At 42.0% G+C, this 21,279-nt stretch overlaps 1 protein-coding gene across 1 annotated transcript in view; it reads right to left on the bottom strand.

The window, feature by feature from the left end:
- Window positions 1–21,279, bottom strand: part of Pgm5 (phosphoglucomutase 5) — a 154,492-nt gene that overhangs the window by 38,377 nt on the left and 94,836 nt on the right. The window contains exons 7-9 of the mRNA XM_005063733.4: window positions 20,232–20,347; window positions 6,091–6,226; window positions 2,353–2,536 (exon numbers count right to left, since the gene is read on the bottom strand). Coding sequence (XP_005063790.1) covers window positions 2,353–2,536; window positions 6,091–6,226; window positions 20,232–20,347 — 436 coding nt within the window. The remainder of the gene's footprint in view (window positions 1–2,352; window positions 2,537–6,090; window positions 6,227–20,231; window positions 20,348–21,279) is intronic.

Genomic DNA, 21,279 nt, shown 5'->3' with positions numbered 1-21,279 from the left:
TATAAATACATTTGAGCTCAGGTGGAACAGTGTAGAAAGGAGAACATCAATATATCCAGAGTTCAAATGAAAACTAGCATCTGTGCTTACAGAGGGAAGGGGAATGGGATAAAGGTACATGAGAATTTGAGAGCGAGCTGAGGAAGTGACCTGATATAACTGATTAAAGCGCATCTAAGACGATTCCATCTGAATACTTAATGTCCCAGGAAAGAAGTAAGTCAGAGAAATGTTGGATCAAACAACAAATAAATTAACTCAGCAGCTAGGCTTCCCATGGCTAGATAACATCACCATTGTAGTTGTACCTAGACCAGTAACCCCCAAAGATGGTCCCAAGCTTTCTTCAGAGACTAGAAGCCGCGTCACAGGGATACTTTAGGCAAGATGGGGGAAACTCAGGGTGTTAGAGCTGTAGACCCAGAAATATACTTTAGAAAGTATATATATTTCAAGTCTCTCCAATCTAATGGCAACAAAAACAAAGTGAGCCTTGATAATGGGGCAGGCTGGTCTGGAGGGAAAGCGAAACAAAATTGGAAAATGTGTATTCAGGACATAAGGACCCAAAGATTTCATGTGAGCACCCATTTTCCATTGTGTCTGATGGCTGAATCACTGCTGTGATTTCAGAGCAAGGCCAGTAGGCAAGAACTATCCTTTGTGAAACCAACAGCCACAGAAGTGGGGGGGGGGCTCCCTATCAAAAGGAAAACCAGGGCTTTTGTCTGTCTTAGAATGGAAAACTTATACTCTTTACTATCTTCCTTCGTTCCATTTCTGAAACAATTGTGTGCATGGATGGAGACGAAAGTGCAGGCCTAAGAAATCAAGGAACTTCCCTGCAGTCCACACAGCAAGTAGCATGATTCCATTGTCTTCCAGATCCTGACTGTTTTCTTGACGACTTTTGCCTTTCTCGGCTGAACTTAAGGACTTCTAGAACAAAGGACTCCTTGTTCTCATTATTTATTTGTTTGTTTGTTCATTCATTCATTTTTGTTTTTTTGAGACAGGGTTTCTCTGTGTAGCCCTAGCACTCCTAGAACTCACTCTGTAGACCAGGCTGGCCTCAAACTCAGATACATCCACCTGCCTCTCTCTTCTGAGTGCTGGGATTAAAGGCGGGTATTACCACCGTCTAGTGCTTGTTTTCATTTTTAATGCATATATGAGTGGTTTGGCTAAATGTATGCCTATGTATCACGTGCATGTCTGGTGCCCACAGAAACCAGAAGAGAGCATCATAGCCGCTGAAACTTAGAGTTTCAGATGGTTCTGAGCTGCCACGTGGGTGCTGGAAACTGAACCTGGCCCTCTGTAATAGAAAATGTTCTTAACTGCTAAGTCATCTCTCCAGCCCAAAGCACTGATACTTTGATGGAGATTTTTAAAATAACTATAAAACTAAGCCAACTGGAGGCAGTACCAAGAGAATAAAACAGAATGCACTGGGATTTGGAGTACTACCCACAGTGTGGGGGCTTTCAAAACCAAGATGACAGGGGAAATATTAGTTAAATCAGGGTAGCAGTCCATATGTAGTCCCAAACACCTGCAGCACCTGTCTACTGTTACTGTCTTCACTTACAAAGTATGTATAAAAAGATAAGAACTTGGGGATTCATGAACTAAACCACTCTTAACATTACTCAGGTTGTATTACGTATACTGTAAATGTTAATGTCTGTTATGTGCTCCCAGAGGGGTCAGTACTTGCCATAACCAATAAAAACATAAGACTGGGAGAAAAAAAAATCATTATAGAGACATCAACTTTTCTCACGCAATTCACAAAAACGAGAGCATAATTGAAGCTGCAGCTGGCTTTGCTACTTGCCTGAGATTAGCATTCATCCATGAATCTTCCCCTTGGGATTTGTAGGCAAACTTTCCAACTATTCTTTCCCTCCCAAGACACTGAATTTATCTAAGCCCTTATAGTTCCTTGATGACATAAGGTAACAGAAGATGAAGTACCATACTCTGGGAGATCCCAACGACACGAGACATTTTGCTCTAGCAACTTCTGAGAATTTATCACCAAGAATAGCCACCACATAAAAGCACTTGCAGGCTGCTACCATTAAAGAAGGAAATACGGGGCCTATTCCTGTTTGAGGTCTTGATTCATCAGTTACCAGGTATAAGCAATATGGGACCGTGAGGTCCAGGTTCTAATCCACCCTCCACCAGTACTGAGGTAACCTTCATCAAGGCCTTCCTCTTCAAAAATGGAGAACTCTGTTGTTCAAACTGAAGAGCACAGAGAAGATGACCCCTAAAGATTTCTCCAGCCCTGCACACTTTGTCCATCTGCTTTGCCTAATCCACCTGTTCCCCAGCAAGTACCTGTTTCTTAGTCACAGTGCCATCCACAGGGTCCACATATTCGAAGCTGTCTGTCTTTGCAACGCTGTAAATGTGGCTCCCCACAGCAAACTGCTGGCCAATGAAGGACTTGTCCGTCACCAGGGCCTCCAGGTCCCTCATGATGTAGTATGTTGCCTTGGGCTCCAGTCCCTCATAGTCAAACCTGTTGCGGGAAGGCAGGACACAGGAAAAACAAAGCCCAATCAGAGAACTGGCAGCTGGGTGGACCACTCGTGGTCCTGGTTCCAGGAAGGGAAACAGAGAAAAGCATGTTGAACGGGCCTCACTTTCTCTTCACAGCCTCTCCAAGGCAATCTCCACATGGTGGCCTTGTAAACTCAAGTTATGTTGTTCCTTTCTTCTAAGCCCATCCCCAAACTCCTGCCATGGTTGAGAACAAAACCCCAGGCAGACTATCACACACTATGGGGTCCAACCCTGCCCTACTTAGCTTGACAAACTGACTTTGTCCCACTTTGCACAAGCCATCATGGCTTCCACTCCAGCCCCTGGTGACACCTCAGTCACCACTGGCACTTTGTACTTGGCATTTGTCCCTCCATTTCGTACATTCTTAGGGTCCACCTGTGCATTTTCGCTTGCACTGGCTTATGGATTCCCTCCTGCTTGCTTTTGAATTTGCTTGTTTCAAGTCTGTCCTTGCCATTCAGAATGTGAGTCCAAAGGGGCACAGACCTTAGTTCTCCTATTCTTTGCTGTTTCTGGAGCACAGTGCAAGCTGTGTAAGTACTTTGGGGTCAGGAAGCAATGGAGGGGAGGCGGGGCAAGGGCAAAGAGAGAGGAAGAAAGTAAATTAAAATCCTTGCAGAACTTGAAAGAAATGTCCCAACTGCTCCATTCAAAAAGGTCTTCCTATCCACAAGCATCAAATATAATAGTAAGGCTGGCGTGGTGATCAAAAGAGTAAAAGAAAGAATAAAAATTCTCCCTGCCCTGTTTGTTTTGGAGTTTGAAATATGATGATGCATACCACACAGTTGGCTCAATGCCAAGAATCAAAGCTTTAAAAAAAAATCTGTCCATTGATTTGTTTATTTCTTTGTTTTCCTTAGTTACTAACATAAAGAAATTGTCTCTCCAAACATAGATAATCATCTCCAAATTTGGCTGGCCACGGCATGGAGGGGATGGTTATTTACAAAGGGAGCCAGAGGAGGAGCTCTGGGCCTAAGTGGCTTCAGGAGGACTTCACATCTGGGCTTTCTGCAGAATACAGAACGCTCAGGGCAAGCTGCAAGATGGCAGCCCTGAATAGTTGCAACTGCTTTTGTCAACTTGAGAGGTTTAAAGATGTTCAGCAAATATCAGAGCACTTGCCGAAATGGGGGTCAGGGAATGACATCATGTCTATCTAGCACATCCTTTCTTCCTCCTATACCAGGTATCCTTCCTAAACTTCACAAATAAGGTAACAGTGAAGTCGGAACACTGCTGGGAAACATGTTCTGCATGGATTTTTATTCGAGATAGACACTCTGGGGTGGGGGGAGGAGACCCAGCTAAGAGCCTGGCATGGAGGCATTTGTAATCCCAACACTCAGGAGACTCAGCAAGAGAATTAAAATGAGTTCAATGCCAGCCTAGCTTCAAAGTAAGATTCTACCAATTGATAAGTAGATAGTAAAATTCTGTAAATAATAGTAAGACCAAGACGAGCAAAAAGGGGCAGGAAGATGGACAAGACAGGAGAACGAGAACGTTGGAGGCAAAAATTGGAAACTTGAGAACGTTTGTTTACTAAAGAAGAAGGTCAGGCTGAGTAAAACTGAGATCAAGGACAAGCACCAGACCTAATGGTTTACCTCCTCACATGAGCGACTCCTGAAGCCGCCCTCTCTCCTCTTCTCTCCCCCCACAGCCCAATGGCTACTCCAGATGCCACCACCAGCATATTTTCAAGGGATATAACCTTTGAGTGGAGAATTGTTTCTGGAATTTATCCAGACAAAGAAAATTAGGAGACTGTGCCCAGCTACAACTTTAGTCTCACTATTAGTGATACTGAAATTGTTTTATTATTTAAAACTGTCAGCTAGAAATCACTTATTTCATTCAAAACCCCTTCCCTCCGCTTGCTATTTGCTGGAATTGCAGGAGTCTGTCCTTCACTGTATCTGCCCCCTATTCCCTTCTTCTTAATCTCTGTGATTATTCTGGATAGAAATTTGTAATACAGTTGAATGTCCTGCAAGAAATTAATCTCCATTGCATAGTATTCTCTAATATGGTATTGTTATGAAAGAAGCAATTAACATTACAAGCTCTTGGCCACAAAACATGAAGTATGTTATAAATACACTTATCATCACACCATTTCTTCAAAACACTGGCAGGAACCTAAACAGTCATTCCACAAATTATAAGGCACATATCTCTGACTCAGAGAAATCGCTCAGCTAACTAGCAAGCACAAAATATTTTTGTCAGATTGGAATCTTTATAAGATCTTCATGCAACAGAAGAAATTCATGTGCCAACTAATCTTTGGGTGTAAATTAAACAAATATATAAATAAAAACTCCACAAGAATCAGGGGTGTGTGACCCATGTTAGAAATATTTATGGGCAAAACAAGATCTCACCTACCTTGAGAATTTGTTTTATGACTCAATGTGTAATATGCCGATTTATTTATTTTCACATTCCCAGTCTTCCTAACTAACCAGGAATCAGTTATTATGGTTGTTGTCTCTATTTCCCAGAACACTGCAGTCCCTTAGAGTTTAATAAGTACCCTCAAGGTCTTGCTTATTTTCTGATATTTATCTAGGTAGATGCTTTTTAAAACAAGAAACATCACCACAAAAGGGAAAAGTGGAAAGCTCTTTGCCCCTCAAGCTCTTGAAACTCAACTGAACACCCAAGGCTCATAACCACACGTAAACAGAACAGAATGAACCACAACCTATGTCTCTAACATTAAGTCTGAGGTTCCCTAAGTCCCCTTTCCCACACATAGTTGCCCAGAGTCAACAATTTTTTTCTACCACCCTTTCTCCTAAGCATGGCTTTGTAGTAGGTACACAACCTGGCACACACCTAGGTGGCATAACCTTGGAATGTTCTTTCTTAGTTCAACAACAGGAAAGGGATAGACCCGCTACCCTGAGTTCTAGCCCACCATTCTTTCCTCTGCCTCCTTCAGAGATACTATTTCCCTTCTCTGTGTCTCTTTTTATCAGGGTAAGCCTCTAGCAAAACTCTGGGGCTGCTGAGCCATGCGGGCCATGCAAAGAGTTCCGGCTCACTCATATCAGAAGGCTTCTGACCATTAGACCTAGGGTGGGAGAAGACTTCAAAAACACAGAATTGTGGGATTTTGTGTCTGCCCACTCCTTTAAAAGATTCACATAGACCAAACAAGAAATGTGTCTGCTTTGACTATAGGACCCATAGCAACCAAGGATCACAAAGAATTTCCCAAAGCCCTGCATTTTGATACCCTCCTGGCATGACCACCCATTTGCCTTATAGCTTCAATGAAAATATTATGGAGGAATGTCAGCAGGGCAAGTAAAATCTGTCCTTTCACTCCAGCAGCCCTTGACAATACTCCCTAACAGCCAAGCCCAGCCTTCCAGTCCCTCAGGTGTTTCTAAAAGATGCTTTCTTCTTCTTCAATTCAAGCCCATCAGGTTTAGAAAAATCTCTAAGGGTAGTTCTCAAGATGCATGCAGAGACCCTGCCCATCCTCACCTGCAGTAGTAGTGGCGGCCATATTTGGCCCAATGATCTCTAACAATTTCCTCCACACTCTGCTTCCGGGCAGCAATAATGGACAGCCAGACCAACACAGCCCAGAGGCCATCTTTCTCTCGGAGGTGATCAGATCCTAAGGCAAAAAGAGAGATTCTGTTGAGGGGTCTCTCCTGGGGAAAAGCAAAGGTCACAAGACCATTTAACAACTTGGAGCTGTATCAAAAAAAGCTGTGTATTTTTACCCACTATGTATAGTTGGCATGTTATAATGTACTTGTTTTTTTTCTTTAAAAACATGTAAACAAAATTCAAATAATATAAAATAACAACAAAAATCTAATAAAATCCTAAAAATTATTGAAGGAATTGAAGGCCCAAAATAACATGATGTCATTATATATTCATTCTTTTACTCAGTAAATATTTGACAACTCTTCCAATCATCTCAGCAGTTTTCTATATCCTGGCCAAAAAAAAAAAAAAAAAAAGGAGTGAACAAGAAAGTTCTTTACTTAAAGTCTGAGTTCAAGCATATGGAGGCAGACGAGAGAAAGGCAGACAGAAGCATATGAGACATCAAATAAGGGCAAATGCTCTGGAGACAGAGGACATGCTGGTAGCAAGGGGCGGCATCACAGGCTGCGAGCACAAAGGACTCATTCTTCCATAACCTATGGGTGTGGATTTCTTCTGGGGGAGATGGTCTTTGCAGGTGCAACTAAGTTAGGGATCCTGAAACAAAGCCATCCTGGAACATCCAGATGGCTCCTAAATCTAATAATGATGTTCTTATAGCCAAAGCCATGAAAAAGGAGAACTAGAACTACAAGCTGCAGAGACACTGAGCCTGGAGTCACCCTGCTGTGAACTAAGAAGCACACAAATCCATGCAGCTCTGAGGGTCAGGTCCAGTGAGTTGACCACACCTGACAATGAGGCATCGGGATGATGAAATAGACACAGGCATCTAGAGAAGAAGGCGTCCAAGCCAAAGGACAGCAAACCCAAAATTCCAGAGGCAGGGATAGCTGAGAAACTGGATCCTACAGCTATTTATATGGAAAAGAGAAACATGTCTCACTGTGGCCCTTATACAAATAACTCATAGAGCCCGAATGGGGAGTTTGCTGGGCCATGTGGTCCCAGGAGTTTGTGTTGCAAATATACTTAACATATGTCACTTGGCCAGTCACAAGATTTCTCTGAAGTGGGAAAAGTGCTGAATTGAAAGGAACATGTTGCAGTGTGAGAAAAGCATGAGGAAGGCTTTGGAATAAGGGGCCCAACAAACCTCTGCTGCTTTCCAGGTATGAAACATCGTTTAGAAGTTGCTAGCCCATATTGGGTGGTGGTATCTAATGCCCTTAATCTCAGCACTCAGGAAACAGAGGCAAGTGAAATCTCTGAGTTTGAGGCCAGCCAGGTCTACAGAGTGAGTTCCAGGATGGCCAGGGCTACACAGAGAAACCCTGTCTCAAAAAACCAACAACAACAACAAAAAAGTTGCTAACCATTCCAAGTCTCAATTTCTCATCTATAATATAATGATACTATTAGCAAGCTTGTAATCCCATAACAACTGAATCAAGTTCAAAGAGCAGGCACTACAATGGTGGTGTTTACCTGTATTTCTAGCTACTTAATAAGGTTTGGCAGTGTTAGAAGTTCAAAGTCAGCCCAGGGAACATAGTAAGGCCATGTCCTTTAAAAGGCAGCAAAGGGAGGCACATTCTAGAGACCAATTTTGCATGTTCAGAATCCTGTCTTAGCTATCCACTTCTGTTTGCTATACTTGTTTATACTACAAGAATAGTAACAGCCTCTACCCTATGGCTTCCTCTGGGATTAATCAACTAAATATTCATAAGTATTTAGAAGTGACTGAGACATCACAGGCTTGTGGCTGAGAGGAATTCCCATATGGTGCCTACAATGCTGATTCCTAATACTTGTTTTAAAACAAACCATTCTGTTATAACACAAGCTGCTTTCTTCTTCTTTTGACTTTAGCAATAGCAACATCTTAGGAAATGAGACTGGGCCCGGAAGTGGACCATTTCCCATTGCAATCAGGCAGTAAGAATGGACAAGCTCACTCTTGCTTTTAAGGTGATGAAATAGTCATAACAAATCAACAAAGCAGACCCATGACACAGAGCTCTTAAAACCTTGAAAATGGTACAAAATGTTATCTTAATTAAGCCAAACATCTATGGGGACTAAGGCTGAAACTACAGGCTGATTACCATCATTATTCTACCTACATACTAAATGTTAAATATTTTCTCTCAAGAAGTAAAAACATGTAACCAGAGAGGGCAGTAAAGTAACTTAAATCAATAGGAAAGAGTTGAGTCTTGAGACTAGGCTTGTTTAACCAACAGAAACAGATGACCTGAATAAGGGGGAGCTCTTGGACCCCAGACTGATGCCTGAAAGGCCAGCATGGAATTAATCCAGACCCCCTGAATGTGGGTGTCAGTGAGGCGGCCTAGGCAATCTATGGGACCTTGGGTAGTAGATCAGTACTTATCCCTGGCATACAAGTGAACTTTTGGTGCCCATCCCACAATAAGGATGCTTTCTCAGCCTGGACTCTTGGGGGATGGCCTAGGCCCTGCCCTGAACGAAATGACAGACTCTGGAGATCCCCCATGGAGGGCCTCACCCTCCCTGGGGAACAGAGTGGGGATTGGGTAGGGAGTTGGGGAATTGTTGGGAGGGCATGGGAGGAGGGGAGGGAGAGTGAACTGGGACTGACATGTGAAGCAGCCTTGCTTCTAATTTAAATTTTAAAAAGGTTAAATAAAAAAAGTCAAGTCTTTAGTTCGTAACACATGCTGATCGATGGTCTGCCAATGATACTGTTGGATGTCCCACCGTGGTTGGCTCCAGGTTAAGAAGATACTAGTCATAAAGAGACTTATCCCAGCCAGTGAGCTCTTCATGCTGCTACAAGAAATGGAAGAAATTTGGAAGACTCAGGCACAGCAATGTGGCCCACTGCCAAAATAACAAGCCTAGGAAACCTTGCCCAGTGCAATCATCTCAAACCCTCTTGTCCTTTTATAGCTGAAAAAAAAGTCACTTTTACTTACTGGCTGAAGAAAAATATCCCTTTGTCTAAAACAAGGGCTTTGCATACCTTGGATCTCCAGCTGGATCACATTACCAGAGATAGAACCATTAGATGATGTTAAGTCCTTACGAGAGATGTCAGAATTTAGTGGCATGGAAACCAGAGTTCTTTTAGATGGATAAAACCTACCCCAGGTCATCTGTAGATAACACATAGTAAATTGTGAGCTGGCCTGGACATCTTTGCCTACAGGGGTAACATTTGCCAAGAATCATAAGGGGCTGATGATTGAATGAAGTTAGCTTTCCTCTCTAGTTCATTGAGGAAGCAAGAGAGATGAGAAAAGATGCTGCAAGTATTTAGATGCTGCTATTGGATGATCACAGTGCTTTGTGGAGGTAGAGTCCTTTAACACAGCTTTAAGGCAAGTGAACTCCAATGCCCTCCCTATCAGTGTCAGGCAAATCATGTAAGGAATGTGAACGCCCAAAGATGCAAGTATTTCTCTAAAAGCCTAATATAAATGGGGGGAAATGTATGTATACACACACACTACAGATATTAGAGTGATAGATGATAGATACATATATCATCGATACATAGAAAGAGATAGAGATATATGACATAAATAACAAACTGAATACTGTAAAATGTTTTCAGTAAAGGGGAATCCCTGTAGACAGCCATGGGAAAGTCACAAGCAAGCCCTTTTCTGTTGAGGCCAGCGCAACATGAGGCACATTCCAAACTAGCAACTGTCAAGAGGAAAATAATAATGGCCAATGAACATCTAAACAAATGTTCAGTCTCACTGTGCTCAGAGGAAAGCCAGTAGAGTGGGCCAGCTTTGGAGACTGCCCCACTAGCAAAGGCTGGCTTAAAAAGGAACCTCTCCAGGCAAGGGTGAAGCACCAATGTAGATGAGGACAGTTTGGTCCAATAGTTTAATAATACTAATCAAAGGCCTTTACATGCCAATGGCATTTGGACCCTGCTATTTCTTTTTCTTAACCTTTACTCTTAGAGACATTCACTGACAGAAACAACTTAAAGGGGAAATTTGGAAAAATATGTATTAGATTGACATGTGAAGCCAGCTTGTTTCTAACTTAAATTTAAAAAAAAAAAGAAGAGAAAAAAATAAGTATTCGCTGTTGAACAACAGAGTAATTGTGAAAAAGTCAAAGGACAAAATATTAGCCAAGTCTTCAGTAACATAGAGTGATGCTCATGAATTTTAACAAATGACAACAGTTTAATAAAAATAATATCAATTGTATTCTTGTGGGAAATAAATGAACCCATGTGGGCACAGATGGGTAACAGATCTACTAACAATGGCTACGTAGCTCTGAAATGTAAGAACTCTGTTTGCTTTTCTTTTCTGTCTCTTGTTTATTTCTACAATAAACACGTACATATAACTTTCAAGAGAAAACTTCAATTTTTAAATTTGTCAATGATAAATAGATGTGGAACACATGTGTTCCACAATGTTGCATGGTTGGATTCAGCCAGTAAGCAGCCTTTTGAGGTGGGTTTCTTTTACTCTGCGATATGCTTGCCCATGCCCTTCCTATCTTCATGGCTGGTGGGGGTGGAGGGTTACCTTTGGGGAACTGAGTTACACCAGTACAATTTTTGAAATTTGGTTCCTCTAGCTTCTGACTGTCCATACAGCCAAAGCCTGCCATTCAACTGGGACAAAGCAAGGAGAATTTAGCTCCAGTTTCAAAAGTCTAGAAGTACCACTCAGCTTTCCTTCCTCAATCCAAGCCAGCCCGACCCAAGCCCACCTCGCCTTCATCTGCCCCGTCTGCACCACAGCCATCAGGCCAGAACCCACATGCCTGTATGGGGCACAGTCCTTGACTGCCAGACTCCAGGAGAGGCAGCACAAAAAGGGGTCTATTTTCTTGTCAGAAATATCACTGATCCCTCTCCACTCAAATCAGACCTGGGACATTTTAAAACCACATTCCTTGAGCCTGTGTGATGTCGTAATGGGTAAAAGCATCTACCACACAAGGCTGGTGACCTGAATGTGATCCCCAGAACCCACAGTGGAAGGGGAGAACCAATGCTCAAAAGTTGCTCTTTGACCTCCACACACATGCCCCCACATTATACATGCATACACCATCATTATCATCACCATCATCATCAGTTCCTTAGGGTCAGCAGTCACCAATGCACACACTGCACTCACCAGAGGGGAGAATAGACAGGAAAAATTAAAGAGGGCAATCAAGGAAAAGTAGAAGGAATTTCTTTAAATGAGCAAATCAATAAAACGTCACACATATATTGTGCTACTACGTCAAACCAATGAAACTAAATCTCAGGAGTCCTTAGTCTGTCACTTAGGAAATCCAGGGCACCCTGCACTCACATCTGTCACAGCTAGGAAATCCAGAGCATCCTGCACTCACATCTGTCACAGCTAGGAAATTCAGGGCATCCTGCACTCACATCTGGCAGAGCAGGGCTATCAAGACTGAAACTGAACTCTAGCACAAGCTGGCAGTTCTTAAGCCTGGATGGCAAGTTATAGTCACTGGAGAACTTTTACAAACACCCGTGTTCAGGACTCTGTAGGTCACCTGCCTGAACAGGGTCAGAGCCTGCTGTGAGTTCAGAAAGGCCATGTGGCAGCAACTGCTGCCCTCATGTCCTCCACACTGTAGGCTCCATGGGTCTTGATAAGTAAGAATTGTAATAGATGGATCATATGAAGAAAGCAGTGCTACTAATGATAGCTCACACAACATGATTGGGCCAATTGTCCTTTTAGCACTGCCTTGCAAACTCTACAAAGGAAGGGCTTACATTCTAAAATGTCTCTTTGCCGTATCCCTGTCCTGGTTCCTGAAAGGTATGAAGGAAACATTTGCTACGTGAATAAATGAGTGCAGGCATGAATCTTTGGCTCCTTCCTAAAAGTGAAGCTAGCCAAAGCAAGCCAACCTGTTACAATGGGGTAAACTCAACAGGCCATCTGCCTGAGAGGATCTATCCCACAGGTGAGAAGATGGAGGTGCAGAAAAGCAAAGCTGTCCATCCGAGTCAGCAGAACCATAGAGCAGAGCAGGGCTGTCAAGACTAGGGCTACCTCTGCTAGCTCCTGGCGCTGTGCCATTTACAAGACACCATCCTACAAGTTACATGGAATTGGCTCCATCTCCATACAAAAGGATCACAAGGGCCTTGGAAAATGACTTGCTAGCCTCACTGAAACATCAGCAGCAGGTGATGGAGAACCAGCAAGAGTGAACCCTTGCTTAGCCAAGGGACTTTAGCCAGGGACTTGAGCTTCCCTAAGCCATAGTGACTTCATCTATAAAATAGGAACCATTTATGGACCCTTCTTCATTTCAGGATAGAGAACAAAGCATGGAGTGTGGGGGGGGGTGTGCTAGGCATTGTGTCTGTTACTTAGGAGGCTTCCATATGTAACATTCCTAGTCAATTGACTCCCCAGGCCAGAGAATGGAGCATGTTAGCAGTTTCATGAACAGCCAGTGGACGCATTTCCCTCACAGTAACACACTAACCCTAGAATAGATCTCTTAATTTATATATCCCACATTATTCCTGTGGTACCAAGGCTCATAGGAACAACAGAACCGTCTAAGAATTGCTTCCAACAAGTCATATACTAGACCAGGAATATCCCTCAATAGATTCCAGGCTAAAGGCCTTTCACTCAGTCACTCTACTCCCTCCTCAGTAAGGCCTCTTAGTAACTAGTGATTCCCTCCCCCCAAAAAAGCCCATTAGGGATGCTCAAATACAATTTTAGGGATTGCATCTAAATCCCAAAGGACAAGACACATTCTTTAAAAGCCCCTTAATAGACACTTTGCAAAGTAATTCTCATTCTGTTTGGAAGTCCTTAGCCTGTGGCCAATGGCCATGGTCTCCTAGGCTCTAGGTCCCAGGAGGCACGGGAATGTGTAGATGTAGCTCAAAGGCACCAATCCTATGTTTCCATTTATACAACACTCTTGCCACTTTTCATCAACATACAGTATTAGCTGAGTGGTCAATGGAACATGTCCCATGAAAATTTCATGGAAGGGAGTCATGTGATGGAGACATTCTTCCCATGCTAATGGGAGTTTTGTTTCCAACACAGCGGGTGATAACTTGAAGAGAATCCAAAAGGTAGTTTCAATTTTCCAGTGTTACAAGGGGCTCTTAGGGATGTAATCACAGTGCCTCTACACTCTCCCTAATCTAGATTGAATTGCACACAGCCCATTTCTAACAGTCCTGCAGAGAAACTTTTTCCCAACCCTGATAATGTTGTCATCACGACCACTTGCCCCTTCTGCAATCTAGCCAAATTTAGAAGCACTGGCCACAGAGAAGAAAAATCACTGTACTTAATCATCTGAAACTCGGAGATAGGTGGACCTCTTTCTTTCCCCTGCTGACTGGGCAGAATTGAAAAAGACAAATGGGAAATTAAGACCCCTTGGAAGAGAACAGACATAAGCTTTCCCTCATTTGACTTGGAGAAACATAAAATAGTTGGACAATCTTGGGAGACTTAAGCCTCTTCTATATCTGTACCACAGCACTGCCTGGAACCCAGTCTTGAGTTGCAATGTATGTAGTTCATATGTAGTGAGAGCAGAAATGGAGGAGAGCACCCTGAGAGTGCTATAAACTGTACAACTACCGGGTGAGATAAAATTTCCTTACACAAAGGCACTGGAGAATAAGTCAATAATGCAGAACACAAAACAGCAGATCACAGAATGACTGTGATAAAGACACTAAGATTCACTATCATCCAGAACATCACAAAAGCTGGAAACAGCCCTCTGTCAAGCATAGCCACATCCCAGAGAGTGTCAGCACCCACATGGGAACTGGATAAGTTAAAAGTACAAACTACCAACACTTTAAAATCTGACCATTAGTATGCGTTTTGGAAGGGGAGATCTTTCTAAAACTGTTTTATTAGTTGTGGATTTGTGCTGATAATGATAAGACAACAAAAAAGCAAAATAGTTTTATAATTTACATAATTTTGTTTTTATCATTCTTTATTACATCCTCTTTCAACTGGGCTACCCTTGAATGGTTTGTGTGTATATCTGAATTGTTCCAGTTACTCCTTCAAAATGTTGGAGTACTCATATTTCCAGATATAAAGAAACATATCCATTTAAGAATGATAAAAATGCAATTACTGATGGGAGGAAGAAATAGCAAAGTTGAAATCCTCCCTCCTTTCCTTCCCTCTTTCTTTCCCTAGATCTATTTTTCTGCTCTTCTATGGGTCCCATAAACATTTACTCCAGACCTTCTTTATATCAAAGGATGAGGTATGAGGTCTGAAGAAGGCAGGCACGGCTCCTATCAACACATTTACAGTACCCACATGACAAACAGAGAAATCCAGCAGACCTCAGAAAACCAGAAGGGTACTAAGGACTCTGTGGCAAGGCAAGCAACAGGCCTCTTTCTGTTATGCTAGAATCCAAGATGTGAAAATTGCCAATTCAAGGCCATGGTACTGTATTCAAGAATTCACAGGGCAAAAATCTGGTGGGAAAATTTAGATAGGTGTATTATTGTCAGGAGTTCTGTATGTGTTTCATAAAGAAATGGATGTATAATTAATTTAGGAATGCCCTGACTCACTTACACAAACAAACAAGGTTGTTATTCTAGAAAATTCAACATAACGTACTTGCTTGGATACAACTGATAGTGCCATAGTGCATGTTTTCTTTGGCAGGTATGAGAGCCTTTGCTGCTGTGCAGGTGACAGTAACAACACTGGTGGTCAAGCTCAGAGCCCTCCAACATAGAGGGCAGTTCTTCAGCATCGCCTGCAATGGGACAAACTCCCGAACGCTGGGCTAGGACAACGCATATACTCTGCAAACAACATGGCCTCTTAGAAAACTGATGCTAATGATGAAAAGAGGAGGACCATTTTCAACAATGCAAAAAAACAAATCTTCCCTTGAGTTTTGGCTGTTTAAAACAATTCCTAATTTTAGTATATTAGTACATTCTCTTTGTGTTTGGAATAAGCCCAGATTCCTTTAAAATTGGAAGAAGAAGCCCAAATGCCATTTAGATGAATAATCTTCTGTTTGACTGGGTATGTACAAAATGTCCCCATCCCCAGTAAAGCAGCTTTCCAGAACTTTCCTGGGCCATCGGTGGACACCTGATCCTAGCATAAATGATGACTTGGCCTCTATTATCCAGTTTCTTTAATATAGCAATGAATGCAGGTTCCTACTGCCTAGATCATCTCACACAAGAGAAACCTGAACACATCTCTGTCCACCAGACTGCTACTTTGGCACACTCTGAGAACCAGAAATGCCAGCAGGGACATTTCTATTCAGGATATAGCTTGCTCCTGTGGGCCTAACCCTGGGCAATGTCTTGGCATCCTTGAGCTGAGGTTGAGTCTTATTTCCAAACTTTCTTGGCACTGCACTGTACATTCTTGGTTGGTACACAGTTCCATGCCCCAGGGACACTGGCAAAGGCCTCTACTTTGGAAAGCTGAAGTATACTCTAGAAGCTTCTCTGAGTCTATCTCTCCATTTCTCTTCCTATGATTAACATGATTCTGAAATGCATGTTATAGATAAGTAGCTCTTATGATGGACCATTCTCAACAAGTTGGAGGTGAAGAACAAAGAAGTCACTTGGTTGACCTCCAGTGTCAAACAAGGGTCCTGGAGGTGAGTCACAAGCCTTCTGTCTCTGTGTCTTGTACTGCTAAGTTAAACTCAGTGTGGAAGCTCAGACACACTCTTTTTCCCAGCTCCAGTGCAAAGCAAAAACCACTGATATCTCATCCCTGTTCCTGGATGTATACCAGAACTACTTAAACATATTTCTTTAAAATGCAAAGGCTCAGGGGCTGGAGAGATGGCTCAATGGTTAAGAGCACTGGCTGTTCTTCCAGAGGACCTGGGTTCAAATCCTAGCATCCATGTGGCAGTTCACAACTGTCTTTACAACCTATTCCATGGGATCCAACACCCTCACACAGACAAAACAGAAATGTACATAAAATAAAAATAAATAAATTAGTTTAAAAATGCAAAGACAAGTGACACCATTTTGAATCACTCTCAGGGATTCAAAGTTGGTATAGGAGAGAAACACACACAAACACACAAAACCAAGCTCACACACACACACACACAAACTAAGCTCCCCTGTGGTTCTGATACAGCCAGCTCAGAGCCTTTCTTTGAGCTGGTATTAAGGAAGCCTGACCCAAGAGCTGAATGAAGAGACTTCTCCTTCCTAGATTCTGTGTCACTCTCCTGTAGGCACTGGAGTGGTCACATACTTTCAGCTGATTCAGAGGCCAAAGGAGTCATTATTTTCCTGGGAAGACTGACAAGCGGGGTAGAAGCAGTGTACACTAAAGAGACAGAGAACTGTCTTTAGTTCTGCTAGATTTAATGAAAATGCAGGCTTCTTCCAGGTTCTGGAACCCTGGAGAATCATTTCACTATTCCTTGGGCTCAGAGGCTCTATAGATTAAAGTAGGTTAACATTTTTAACCTGCCAAAATGGCAGAGGATGCAACAATTTTAAAGCCCTTGACATGAAAAAAAAATCTTCTGTGTTCCTTGAAAGGAAAATGACAGACAAGTCCAAAAGTGAAAGATTTTTTTAAATCCCCATCCAATCCAGCCTTCACATTGCAGTCAGCATCACTATCTCAAAGCAGAACTTGCTGAAAGCACCCGCAAGCTGACCTCCCCACAGCCAGCTGAGAGTCTTAGCTGCATCTTGCTGGGGCCCCATATCTAAGAAACCCCCTTCTCGTGATATTTCCAGTTTTGTCTCTTCAAACTCTCTCCTCTACCTAGCCGTGTGTTCATAGGTAGCAAATGACAGCCCTTGGGCAAACTCTGAACTCACGCTTATGTCCAGGACTAACACTTTATCGGAGGATAGTCATGCTGGTTTGTTTATTCATCATCTGTGATATCTTTGTGTCACAGTCAGAGATGAGTAATTTTGACAGAGACCCCCTGAGGCCTTATGGCTGGTAAAGCCTAAAATATTTACTATCTTGCCTTTTATGAAAAATTTTGTGATTCTGGCCAAAGATGCTTACAGTTATTTTCACCGTGATCTATAGTAAGTACATTTTACCAGGAGAACTACTGCACACATATGTGTGCATGTGTATACTTACATACATACTACTACACACATATGTGTGCATGTGTGTACTTACACACAGAGAGAAGTTTTGGCACGCAATATCTAAATTGCAATGCGCTCCCATAGCTCCTGTTCCTTAAAGCAACTGATGCTATCATGTTACTCTCATGATCCACATTTGAAAAATACCACTCCAGAAAAAGCAAGCCATTGACTACATAAAAGACAAGTCCCTGCTCTCCCACCTCCATTGACTTTCTGACATTATCTCTTCTGGCAGGGCCTTGGTCTTCCATGTCTCGGTCTAAAATTCCTCCCCATTCTTCAAGTACAAGCTCAGCTGCCATCTCTTTCAAAAAGCACACACGTCAAAATTCTAGTCCCAATGCGTTTTTTTCCCTTATCTCGTCTCTTAAAGTGCATTCTCTATGCCTCTTTGTGGTCCTTCAAAGTTTCTGTTTTGTAGACATATTATTATCCTTAGGAAGACAGCCTTCATCACTTCATATTCAACATGTCACCCAATTGAATGCAAAGAAGTTAATAAATGTTTACAAAGTAGAAATGTGCATTAGCTAATTGTCCTAGTTTGCTTTCTACTATGGTGATGAAACACTGACCAAAACTCAAGTTAAGAGGAAAGGGATGTATTCATCTTACAACCTCCAGTTCATAATCCATCACTGAGGGAATCAGGGCAGACACTTGAGGTAGGAACCTGAGGCAAGAATGAAATGGAGGTCATAGAGGAAAGCTGATTATTGACTTCGTGTTCATGGCCTGCTCAGCTTGTGCTCTGAGGACAACTTGTCCAGCAAAACACAGTTGTCTGGGCCCTTCAATGTAAATCATTACTTGAGAAAATGCCCCCATAGATTTGCCTACAGGCTATCAGATGGAGGAATTTTCTCAGTTGAGGTGCCCTCTTCTATCTCAACAAACAAAACATCTCACAACATCAGAGTTCCTTCAATCGACGCATCAGCACACTGAAAACCAAAAAAAGAATAGATAAATATAAAGATAAGTTGTGCTGTTCCATTTTTTGTCAGCCTAACACAAACTAGAGTTTTGGGAGAAGAGAAACTTCAATTGAGAAAATATCTCCATCAGATTGCCTGCAGGCAAGTATGTGAGCATTTTTTTAAATTTAATGATTGACATAAGAGGGTCCAGCTAACAAGGGGGTAGTGTCACTCCTGGGAAGATGGTTCTGGACTGTTAAGGAAGTAGGCTGGGCAAGTCATGGTGAGCTAGCTAGTAAGCAGCATAATCAGCATTCATCCACAACCTCTACTGCAGTTCCTGCCTCCAGCTTCCTGCCCTGAGTGCCTGCCTTGACTTCGTTCATGATGTACTATAAGCTGTCTTTATCAAAGTGATGGAAACCCAAGATAGATGTCAATGAGGATCATCTAAACTTAAGCACACACATACAAAAGAATAAACCAAATTAGATGAGTACATGGAAAAGCTTCAAGTCAATGTCTTTGGTCATGGGTGATCAACATATAGTGTAACTGGAGTCTCATAAGAAAAAGAGAATATGAAAGATAAATGTTTGAAAAGGTAGTGACTATTTTCCAAAACTAACAATATATATAGACCCAGAAACATCACACACACACACACACACACACACACACGCCTAGACATATTAAATTTTAGTCATCGAAAATCAAAAATTTTTTAAAAATTGAATAGAGCCAGAGGGTATATGACTTGGAGAAAGCACTTTAAATAGTAGAATAGAGATACAAATTATACCAGAATCATGGAAATATGCAAAGCAATGGAATGACATCTTTAAGTTATTAAAGAAGTAATTTTAACTGTGACAGTGGTGTCATGGTTATATGCTTTTTCTGACATGGTTTTATATTTAAAGATTCCCACTGAAATATTCAGGAATAACAAGATGAGTTTTGGGATAGGAGGTTGCTTCATAACAATCAGGAAAGGTAACTTTCTTTGTGGAGAGAGTACAGAAAGCCATATTGATGATAATTCATAAAGAGAGGGAGGTAGGGGAGATGGAGGGAGGAAGGGAGGGAGGGAGAGAGGAAGGGAGGGAGGGAGGGAGACATTGTAGTACCTGCCAAATATTCAGGAGATAAGGGCAGGAAGATGGAAAGTTCAAGTGTGAGGCCAGCCTGAGCTATATAGTGAATTCTAGACTAGCCTCAGCTATATAGAATGACCTTGTCTTTAAAAAAAAAACAGCAACATGCAACATAGTGAAACACCCCTATAGTCTACTCTGGAGTCCTTGATCACTCATTCAAAGCTAGCAAGACCCTAACTTTAAATTTAAAAGATGTAGTTTACTGACAGAGCACTCATCTAGCAAATGAAAAGCCCAGAGTTCAGTCTTCAATAGTATAAAATAAAATTATTATCAAATAATGATTTAAAAACTGACCATGGCTAGGCAGTGGTGGCACACACCTTTAATTCCAGCACTTGGGAGGCAGAGGCAAGTGGATCTCTGAGAGTTCACAGCCAGCCTGGTCTATAGAGCTAATTCTTAGACAGTGGGGGGCTACACAAAGAAACCCTGCCTCAAAAAGAGAGAGAAAGAGACTGACCATGAGTTGATAATACTGGAAATTGAGTGGTACAATTAATATGATATTCTGTTTACACTTACAATTTTTAAATTCTGGTAAGAGAACTTTTCTCATAAAGACAGGAACTTTTTTAGAGATATCCTAAAGAGGTGAATGTGTCAGTGCACATATCCTAATGGATTTCTCTGATTTTTTTTTTTGCCTCTAAGTAATTCTTCCTCCAGCCTTTGATGCGCAGAAAGACGTACAAGTCTCCAATGGATTTGAAGAACTGCAGCCACCCTCACCAGTAACATCAGCCCAGCCCAGCCTACCAGTGCCAAAGCTCTCTTCTCCACACAGAGAGCACCGTCCAGAGTCCATCAGATTGGAGAAGAATCTCCATCCAGCCGGGGTCTCATACACAGGAACCTTCATTGATTTAGCCACTCTGAAAAAGGAAATTTGAGGCAACCATCAATTCACATGACGGATTTCCTTTATTTTCTCAGCTCAGTAGAAAGTCTTACGATCTATTTAATCTGCAAGCACATTTCAGAACAGCCTGAACAACTGCTGACAGCTTAGTTTTGAAGCTGTGAGTTACAGAGTAAGTAACATCCTTCAATGCTCTCAACTCTGCTTTCTCTATAATACAATATATACTAAGTCACTGCATGAATGATTCCAATATCAGTGTTCCTATAAATTTGGCAGAATCTAGAAATGCTGGTGGTTTCCGGCTAACAAATACAGCTTTCTTTCAATAAAAGATATTTCACTTGGGCTGAAGAGATGGCTTAGTGGTTAAGAGCATTGACTGCTTTTCCAGAGGTCCTGAGTTAAATTCCCAGCAACCACATAGTGGCTTACAGCCATCTATAATGGGATCTGATGCCCTCTTCTGAAACAGAGGCATATGTGCAGACAGAGCACTCATACCTAAAAAATGCATAAATAAATAAAAATCTAAAAAATAAGATGTCCCACACAAAGTCAGAAAGCCACCACTAGGTCAACTTAGTTAGTGTCTGATCCATGTGGAATAGTCAAAGGTCTGTCATTCATCCTAATTTTGGTACAACTCCGTGAAGCTATTTCAGTTCCAGGGATCCTTGCATGAAGGATTTTATGTGTCTTCAGTAGTTAGGTGTCTGTCTGTCTAGTCGTCTTCACTGTCCCTTTCCTATAATTTGAATATGACATGTTCCCTAAATGTCCACATTTTAGGGCTTGGTCCTCATCTCAGCACTATTAAAGATTATGAAAATCCTTAAGGAACACTCAGTAGGATGTTTGGGATCTTTGGGGGGCATGCCCTCAAAGGAGGGGCTGCGTGATGTTGGACTCATCTTCTTTCTTTTTTTTTTTTTAACTTCTCAT

This window comes from Mesocricetus auratus, unplaced genomic scaffold (genome assembly GCF_017639785.1).
Source record: "Mesocricetus auratus isolate SY011 unplaced genomic scaffold, BCM_Maur_2.0 Super-Scaffold_4256, whole genome shotgun sequence".
In the NCBI taxonomy this organism is placed as follows: Eukaryota; Metazoa; Chordata; class Mammalia; order Rodentia; family Cricetidae; genus Mesocricetus; species Mesocricetus auratus.
The sequence above is the reverse complement of the archived record's forward strand: the minus strand, read 5'-3'. Positions and strand labels throughout refer to the sequence as shown.